The sequence below is a fragment of the Spea bombifrons genome, chromosome 2, assembly GCF_027358695.1.
Source record: "Spea bombifrons isolate aSpeBom1 chromosome 2, aSpeBom1.2.pri, whole genome shotgun sequence".
NCBI lineage: Eukaryota > Metazoa > Chordata > Amphibia > Anura > Pelobatidae > Spea > Spea bombifrons.
This window is the reverse complement of record NC_071088.1, coordinates 36,421,925-36,432,348: the sequence shown is the minus strand read 5'-3', so window position 1 is coordinate 36,432,348 and position 10,424 is coordinate 36,421,925. Positions and strand designations below refer to the sequence as shown.

At 36.3% G+C, this 10,424-nt stretch overlaps 1 protein-coding gene across 1 annotated transcript; it reads right to left on the bottom strand.

Moving 5' to 3' along the window:
- Window positions 1-3,234: 3,234 nt before the first annotated feature.
- On the bottom strand, window positions 3,235-8,530 carry TSHB (thyroid stimulating hormone subunit beta). The gene is made up of 3 exons (XM_053457528.1): window positions 8,513-8,530; window positions 4,604-4,766; window positions 3,235-3,747 (listed from the first exon to the last, which is right to left on the bottom strand). Exons 2-3 carry the CDS (start codon window positions 4,763-4,765, stop codon window positions 3,478-3,480), a joined length of 432 nt encoding a protein of 143 aa, XP_053313503.1. The 5' UTR covers window position 4,766; window positions 8,513-8,530; the 3' UTR covers window positions 3,235-3,477.
- Window positions 8,531-10,424: the final 1,894 nt, after the last annotated feature.

Genomic DNA, 10,424 nt, shown 5'->3' with positions numbered 1-10,424 from the left:
CTTGACTTTTTACAGATGGTTGAAAAATCAACTTGGGGTTTTACTATTTGCTGTGAAACAATAGTAGATCTTGTTCATGCATCGTGTATGTACAAGTCTAATTGTGGATAGAACCATTATGTCAACCTTTGACACAGTTGGTGCTTTTTTTCTTTTTAACCTTTGTAAAAAAAAAAAAAAAAAAAAAAGAATAATGGACTTTTAAAATTATATATAGAAGAAGAAAAAAAATGGTATATTGTATGTAAATAGGTTTAAATATCTGTTGGCTTTTTTTTCATTTTTTTTAAGTTTTATATACAAAGAATAATACATATTTTAAATGTTCTTCAACGGATAGTAGATATATGGTTGCAGATTGTAGTTTGCTTTGTTATTTTGTAGCACCTGTAGTGTTGTTAATATGGATGTTTGATATCCTTATCAGGTGAATAAAAAGTTGGTTTGGATTTTTGTGTTGGTGCTATTTTCTGTGGTGGGGAAGTGGGTAGTATTTTTAGGGAAGTAAGTCATATAGCCATATTTCCTCTGGTATTTAATGCGGCGGCCAAACATAGGGTCTTGTTCCATAGTCTGTTATTGGACAGATGCTAGACCAGAACACACCTCCCCCAGACGTAACATCTTAAAAATGTTTGCAAAACTGTCTGACTCCTCGATCTGTAATAAAGTCCAACAGGCGATGAGTGAACTTTTGGTAAAACAGGAAGAAAATGTATTCGCAAAGAGAACATGCAGGTTACATAGCAGTAATATGCAAGCTCTAAAGATAAACATTTTCTCGAACCTTTTATATCTTTGTCTTGGGGTCTAGTTTCAAGAATGTAGGGACAGTTACATACACTCTAAATAATGTGGGGCCTCTTACATTTCAGTAATAAATAACATCCCTTTCTCTTTCTGGACAATGCTTAAAGTCTCGCTAGCCTGTACTATACACAGCATCAGCAGTTTTCATATTCTGGAACATTCCAGTATCTGATGAACGATCCATCTGTTTTAAAGTGGAGTTTAACCTTATATCTCCTACAATTCCTCCCTTTTTCTTTTGAACACCGCCCAGCCCCCCCTTTAGTATTGATTTATATGATGCCCCCAGCCAGCACCCTCTCATGAATTAATGCCCCTCCCCCTAGCACCCAGATTCCACTCACAGCATCTGCCCAATACCCAGAATGGAAGCATAGGACTACCCTACTTTTCTTTCCAAACAACCTGCCTGTGGTATCCTCAAACAGCCTCCCTGTGCAATGCTTCCCCCCCCACTTACACATCCATTCAATCACACACGTATTCACTCATTCATTCATTATTCACAAAGATTCATTCACTCATTCATATATTAATTTCCTTATTTACAGATACTCATTCATTCCCTCAATCACGCATACTCATTCATACAACCTACCTCACCCCCTTATCTGAACTGCAGATCACTCTGTGCCACTCGTAGACTTTTGCAGGAGCCGCTGCATCCCTCTGCATTTTTCTCTTCTACCGCCCGGGAAAGTCGGAACGGAGCGGAGTCATGTGACGTGGTGGAACAAGAGACGCTGCTTGCACAGTGAGAAACGCACAGGTAAGTGGCAGGGTGTCTGTGATCATCGACCACTCGGCCAGCCGTTCTATTAAGATTTAGGGCAGCCCCTGTCCATATCCATGCTCACACGCACACACACAAGTCCACATGCGTGCTCACAAACACACAGAGAAGTCCACATCCATGATCACACACACACAAGTCCACATCCATGCTCATGCACACACAAGTGCACATCCATGCACACACACAAGTGCACATCCATGCTAACACACACACACAAGTGCACATCCATGATCACACACAGGTGTGCACACACACTCACACACAAGTAAACATCTGTAATGCAACATCCGCTGTGCCATTTTTCTGTTTGCATTTACCTGATCTAGAGACTGTGTCAGGAACTGAGACTGTTTGAGTTCCATGTTACTGGCTTTCTTTCTTACTGTTTCGCCAGCGGTTCTCACAGTTTAGCCTCTCGGTTCTGGTGGTAACCTGAACCTTGTTATAATTGCCAACTCTCCTCAGTTGTGTCTCTGCCTATAAAAGCAGCTTTCACTATACCATTGCCAGATTATTGTGGTCCCTGCCTGCTACTGATCTCTACTTACCTGTTACCGATTCTAGACTGCCTGACTTTGCTGCGTTCTCCTACCTCCTGACCTCGGCTTGCCCGATTATGCTTCTACATTCTGTCCCAGCCTCTCAGCTCTGCTAAAGACCAGATTGCCACTCAAAGCTCAAGGGCTCAACCATCTGGGTAACGAGGGGTTACTTCTGGCAGAAGACCTTGCTGAAATGGCTGCTGGACTCCAAAACCTGCTCACATCAGTATCATTACAGCCTGTTACCTTTTGATCCAGCCTTGTTTGTGTTTTCTCTCAGCCCGTCTGTTGCTTCCCATCCGGTATCATGCATTGTGGAGTACATACATAGCCCCAGGTATCCCCTGAAAATCTACCCCTATCCAACAATGCCCCGACAATGAGTGTTAGTGTATAGTATTGGACAGTGTATGTATAGGTGTAAGTGTATGGTGGTAGAGTGTCTCAATGTATGGTGTGCGTGTTAGTGTATGGAGTTAGCAAGAGTACATGTTAGTATTTGGTGTTAGCGTGTGTGGGTGGTAACATGAATGCATGTGTGTGTTGGCATATAGTCTTAGTGTGTGTGTGTATGTACATGGTATGTACATGTGTGTCAGCGTATGGTGCTATGGCGTGTCAAAAGTATGTGTTCTGATTTTTCCTAGAAGTTAAGCCAGTGCTTAAAACCACATATAATATACCAAAAGAAACCCAACTTCAGAACAAATGTTCAATTGATTTTATTGTCATAATTGGTACAATGCACACTTAGGAAAACTGCAATGATTAAAAAGTTCATGCTCAGAATTGAAGAAAATTTGCACTTTTGGTGATTTTACCAGCTCCGAGTATTTTAAATGGCAACTTGCTATGTATACACTTTGCAGCATTTAGTCATTTTAGTTATACCTATTTTAAATTTGTATTTGTAAATAAAAGTTGTATTTTTATGTTCCTCTAAATGTTGGTAGTATGTGTGGCATATACAAAAATGTGTACTTTTTCTTTTAGATAAGTTTTTCCCTGAACCCAAATGCAAATATGATAATTTCTTATGTTTATAACATTCAACAATGTGTAAATTTGATATTTGAGGCTATATAAAATAATTTCTGGAAAATGGGTACTTGGTTCACAGGCTTAGACTTAGCAATGTTTTTGCTTATGCAACAAAACTATATTCCTTTTGAGTGAAAAAAAGAAGCCTCATATTTATCACAAACAGAAATAAATATACCACCAATAATGCTGAATGTAACAAAAGACTGACTTGAATTTCTACACTAAAGATATGCAGTTATGAAGAATTGTGGGCTTTTGCATTTCAACTGCCCAAACAAGATGTTTCTACTGGATATAATTGGAGAAGCTGATATAATGGGACTTCTTTGGTTTTGTACAGTAATTTGTTTTGATCATATCCTGAATGCAGTCACTGTAGTTTGTGTTACATTTGCCACACTTGCAGCTTATGGCCACAGGATATGTATAAAGTGCATCGACATGCATAGGGCAACCAGGAATGGTAATAGTTTTGTGAATATATTCATGGTATATGCAGGCATTCTGATTATGAGAAAAAAGGAATTTAGGACGTCCTTCCTTCAAGTTTGGATCCTAGCAAAAAAACAAAGAGAGCATTATTATGTTGGATACAGACTAGGGAGGTAAATGATACATGCAATTCAATAAAGATGAAAAGAGTTTTATGCATAAAAAATCCAAAATCCTATCCTATCTCAGAGAGGGTCTTTCTATACAGGAGCAAAATAATAACATTCACAATATCCATGAAATTGTTGCACCAAGCTTAGAATCCCCTAACCTAATGAACAAACTAAAATCACAATAAGTTATTGTATTAAAAGCATAAAAAAAGTGGTTCCTGACACTCGATAAGGGCGGGAGGAGGAAAAAGAAGAGAGATAAGGACGGGAGAGAACTTCAGGACAGGAAATTGATCAGATAATGCTGACTTTGCCACAGGCTGCCACCAATTTACCCTGAGATAAAAGAGTCCCCATCTTTACAACAATCACATTAATAAATTAATTTCATATTTGCTAAAAAAAAAAAAAAAAAAAAAGCATAAAAATAAATCTTTTGGCTACATAGGTTCTTAAGCTGTTCCAATAACATTTTTCATTGTAATGGAAATACTTGTTTAATGTTTAATACTTGTTTAAATAATGTTTTTTCCCTTTTATCATTTTTAGAAAAATACATAAATTAAAGTTGAAGCACAATTTTAATATTAAAAACATTGAAAGCTCTTTACTCATGTAGTGAGAAAGGTACGAATGAAAAGGGTTTTATCAGATGGGTATATACCAATGCGATCCAATTCATATTTAGCGAACGCAACATTATGTACTGAGTTACAGAAATACATTTTTAACAAAGTACACGATGATTTGAAATATCTTTGCATACTTGATATTTGAAAAGACAGCAACACAAAAGAATAACATACCCGTGTGGTACAGTATCCTGAACATATTGTGGTGTTAACAGCGAGACAATAGGCACATTCTTTTTTCTCCACAAACATGGTATATTCAGTCAATAGGCACAATGGAGCAGCATGTTTGAAGGCAATGCAGAAAAGAACCAAACCCATCAAAATGACTCCCATTCTACGAACAAAAAGATAGAAAATTATAATTTGAATTAAACATCTGTAGTTTATTAAAATACTTTTAAGCGTTCATCTCAATTTTAGACTTTCAGCATGTTTAAATATGGTTTATCATGGTTTATCTCTTGGAAACTATTGTACAGGAGTAAGAACTAAAGGATATCTTCACATGGTCACCACCCCCAGCTGCCTCCAATTTATAGAAAAAAAACAATTGACATGACTGTCCTTAAGATCTCCGTTCCTATTACACTGATTTAATACATTTAATATACTGTACTTGTAGGATTTAGGAAAATTGGTATTATTTATATGGGTATTATTAAATAATACAACTATATAATTTATTGGAATTTATTACAGAAGTATGTTTTATGCACCTTAATTTATCATGTAAACAGAATACCACAATAATGAGTGATGGTTACATGTATTAATGGCAAAGAAATTTTTGGAAGATAAACGTATTGCTTTTATAGCAACACACATATTTAGTAACTAGAGTTGTGGTTGTAGACAAAAAATGCTAATTATACAAGTGTTTCAGTGTCCCCAACTACTTCAATACTATATGTGAGGTGAAAAAGGTAAATTGAGTGGATCAGACGTATAATTTATAAAACAAAAGGAAATGTAAAAAAAACCTCAGCAATCCCCATAAATCTAACTAGACTAGATAAGGGGTTTCCGATAGCAGGACAAAAATGTTGCCAGTATAATGTGATATGTATGAAAGGTTGATACTCAGCGGCGTAAGTACAGGGGTCGCTGCGGTCGCAACTGTGACGGGGCTCGTGCCTCTAGGGAGCAGGGGTGACCCTTGCGACCACTTGTTCTATTTTCTCGTACAAAATATTTTAGAAAGGGTCCTTCTGACCTGGACATTGTACCTATACATCCATGCTCAGATAAACTTGCACATAGACATCCATGTTCACATGCACTTATACTTAGACATCCATGCTTGCATACACTTGTACGCAGACATCCATGCTCTCATACACTTATACATAAAGTATATGCTTATGACCAGCTTATAACAATGCAATAATATCTTCAAAACTGGAAGAACAGTCTGTCACATGAAAACAAAAATAACATAATTTAATGCCATAGGAATCAATATTTTCCAGCTAAAAATACATGAGTATTTTTTTAAGGGTAAACCAAGAAGTAGGGTGCTTGCGTAAAACTAGAAGGAGTATAAAAAGGCAAAATACATACAATAATAGAATTGCAATCAAATCGTACTTATAGAGACAATACAATGTGATGGCTTTTCCTTAAAAATAGATACTTGACTCTCAAAATAATCAAATTAAAAATACCAGTCGTACAGTAGCTTTGTAACAGAAGCAAAAACACAGAACAGCAAACAACTTAAAAAAAATTGCAGGGATGTGTGCAAATATTGCAGTTCATGAAGTTGTAATGAGGTAGATTCTCCGTTCACGTGCAAAAAAATGTGCAACTTGGTGATGATGTCTTGAAGTATAAACAGCAATGAAAAAAATCTGAATACATATAAAAAATAAAAAAATAAAAACTGCTTCCGTTTGTAAACTTTGAATAAGGTGCAGTTGATGAAATAAACTCAAATAAGATAGAAAAAAAAGATTTTTTTTTCAAAAAAGTGTGTGCTCCCTTTATAAAGTGCAGTTTGTGATATATAGATATATATAGATATATATAGATATATATATATATATAAGCATTAGTGCTAAATCCATATAGCACTAACAATAAAGCACTGCAAAGTCCTTTGTTAGAGTGCTGATAGATGTACATCACTTTCAGATACTGCACTCACACCAAGATGCTGTCCACTGAATATAAGTAAATCATAAATAAATAAAAACCAACGTCCACAAAAATAATAATAACGTATAGATGCCATCCTCAATATCACCATGTTTAAAGGTGCTAGTCCGCTTAGACAAGACATTAAATACCGGTATATTCTTTAGAATCTAAAATCTACTTCTTTACTTTTTCCACAAAATATTTAACCCCTTAAGGACAATGGGCGGTCCCTAAACCCATTGAAAACAATGCATTTTGAGCCCGTTCATGTACAGGCTTTGTCATTAAGGGGTTAATCACTTAATGCTACAGAAACTTTTGAGCCTCAGTTTTTTATGGCAACAGCACCTATTATCACTTCACAAGTGTTCCTGTCAAAAATTCTGCATGGGACCAACGTTTACATGAGTGAACATTTTGTGTGTGTAAGTGTGTAGCATTGTTGGAGTGACAAAACCCCCCCCCCAATAAATACATTATTTAGGATTGGCAGAAACATGAATGTTTACACACTAAACCTATCCCTAAAGCAGTACAATGTTACATTACATTTATTTCTAAAGTGCAATCAGGGGCTACTACAAACGGGGAACGGTGAAAATTAACAATAACATTAAAACTGATAATATTTAACAACAACATTATTAACAAAACTTGGAAATATTTGCTCATATACAGATTATAAGCTTTTAAGGCAGGACCCTCGTTGCCCTTAAGTTAATTGTTGTTGTGCACTCCCTGTTTACCCATTGTAAAGCACTAAGGAATATATAAATTATATATACAATAATAAGTACAGAACTGTATGACACATCCACACACAGTGGTTCACAACTGATGTTATGTATGGTAGTGTTTAATACATAAATGACCTTTTAGTATAAGCTATTGCAGCTACTTCATGACTCTAGACATGCAGTGGTCCATTTCATTACATCTATTAATTACAATTAATTAAATATATTTTTGTGTTGGTTATTTACTGGTTATATCACAATCAAGACATTACAATTAAGTAAATATATTTAATTGGTTATATAAGATTGGTTACTACCAAAATTTCACAAAACACCCATATAGTTTTGACAACTATTGTGATTACTGTTAAATCCTTTTCTCTTATGATGCTATTAAACATTATACAGTATACCACGATAAAACAAAAAAATAATAGAGCATGGCTTCATAACACAAAGCTATACATGACAACAGAAACGCAATTTGTATTAATAATCCCAATGTTAAAATTAATATGCACCATTTAAGAATAGGTCTGCAAACATGCCATCTGTGTTATCATGTTCTTAAAAAACTTATTAAAGATCTATTAAACCTTTAAAACAGCTTTGAGTTCTTGGATAGATGGCAGTTGCCTTGCATTTGGTTTTGTAATTTTCAGGAACTTGCATTGATTTATTTCAAATGCCCTCTATTGATCTTGGTAAAAATTATTATGATCTACTAGCACAGAGTTCCGTTCATTCTGATGTTATATTTTTCTATTGGTTCTAGACAGACAAATAATAATATAGAATGGTACATAAATATATGTAGACTTCACATCACAAAGTTTAGAAATACCATTTTAGTAACTAACAATGCATCAAACTCTTTGAAATGATCTAATAATCTAAAAATGGTCTTGTATTAAAGTAGATTTTTCAGCAGTCCCAAATGCTACAATTTAAGTTCTATACACAAATAAAACATTTAATAGTGCATATATATATATATATATATATATATAGCAAGCTCTCGAAAATGAAAATGTAGTTATGATTAAAAAATCATTAAAGAATGACCTTATTATTATATATATATTATATATCTCATCCAAGAAAAGATGTGCTTATTTCCTAAGGTATATTCAGTGGTTAAAGAATATATTATTACAGGAGTCTGAAGCACTTGACTGTATCAAATGGAGAAGCTGCAACTTACCTGACTTTTAATTTGAGATGTTCAGGACGACTAATAGAATTTGGAGGCGTCTCGGACATTTTATACTATGCTGTCTAATTCCTAGTTGATCTGTTTTTCTCTGGTTGGTAAGCTACATTAAAAATATTACTTTCTTATCGGTAAGTTAGCTCATGAAGAGTCATAACACAGCAGCAGTAAATGAGCTTCACGCTTGTGTGCTGGTAACCACATATGTGGAGGGGGGCCTAGGCAGCTCAAACAGATTACCACTAATTACATTTGCTTGAATTAATGAAAACTATTCAAATAAATGGTCTTGTAACTTGATCTTAAACAAACGCAGAGCTTATAAACATGTAACACATCTAACACGACTGGGTACATCTTGTTTAATAAACTGCATTTACCAAATCCCTGTAATGCAAATGCACACTATTTTAAATAAAGAAGAGAAAAATACATCAAATGAGGTCCACAGAATGGGTACAGAGCCTACCAGTACTTTTCCCTAATGGCTTCCATCCTGTGTCCTGTGAGATGACGGGGGCTAAAAATAAAGTTAACCCTTTGAAGAGACAAGGAGTTAATGCTATGCTTAATTTGCTGTTCCTCTATCGTGAGGAAATAATTTGCTGTTCCTCTATCGTGAGGAAAATGCAGGGAGGGTGTAATAAATGTCTAAATTAGACAGTGGAAAGTTACAATGTAAATAAAGGAAGAGATAGATGAATGTATCATAGAGCTGTGAACATTCGTGACAACATCAGAAATTTGCTAATCCGGGACTCAACTATGCGTGGCACCAAATATTCTCAGCTAAGAGAGGGCCTCATAATTGGTAGACTTGTCCCTGGGAAATGTCTGCAAAGTGGCTACGCAGCAGGATTACCTAAAGAAACGAATATGATGATGGGGGGAGCAGCCTATGTATTACCTGACCAACAAGGAATACTCTTATAGGGGCAAAACTGTCCATATACAATGCCACACACATATGAACTGACTATATACGCTGCCCTTACACACACCTGCTAGTGCCCCCAAACAGCCTGCCTGTACATCGTTGCCCCTAAACAGCTTGCCTGTGCCATCTTTGTCCCCAGAGAGCTTGTCAGTGCCCACAAACAGTTTGTCCAAGCCATATTTGTCCTATCGAGCTATTCGGCATCAACTCAACTGTGTTTGGAGGAGGAGAAATGCTGCCTATGACCCCAAGAACACCATCCCCACCGTCAAACATGGAGGTGGAAACATTATGCTTTGGGAGTGTTTTTCTGCTAAGGGGATAGGACAACTTCACCGCATCAAAGGGACGATGGATGGGGCCATGTACGGTCAAATCTTGAGAACCTCCTTCCCTCAGCTAGGGCATTGAAAATGGGTCGTGGATTGGTATTCCAGCATGACAATGACCCAATACACACGGCCAAGGCAACAAATGAGTGGCTCAAAAAGAAGCACATTAAGGTCCTGGAGTGGCCTAGCCAGTCTCTAAACATTAATCCCATAGAAAATCTGTGGAGGGATCTGAAGGTTCGAGTTGCCAAACGTCAGCCTTGAAACTTTAATCACTTGGAGAGGATCTGCAAAGAGGAGTGGCACAAAATCCCTCCTGAGATGTGTGCAAACCTGGTGGCCAACTACAAGAAACGTCTGACCTCTGTGACTGCCAACAAGGGTTTTGTCACCAAGTACTAAGTCATGTTTTGCAAAGGGGTCAAACACTTATTTCACTGAGTAAAATGCAAATCAATTTATAACTTATTTAAAATGCGCTATTCTGGATTTTTTTGTTGTTATTCTGTCTCTCACTGTACAAATAAAATTATAGACTGATCATGTCTTTGTCAGCGGGCAAACGTACAAAATCAGCAGGGGATAAAATAATTTTTCCCTTCACTGTATATGAGTAAGGAGAGCCTTTAACAAT

Coding starts and splice junctions, on each gene's coding strand:
- TSHB (XM_053457528.1), bottom strand. CDS start 4,765: ATGGGAGTCATTTTGATGGGTTTGGTTCTTTTCTGCATTGCCTTCAAA. Junction 3,748..4,603: donor CAGGATACTGTACCACACGG/GTATGTTATTCT, acceptor TTTTTTTGCTAG/GATCCAAACTTGAAGGAAGG.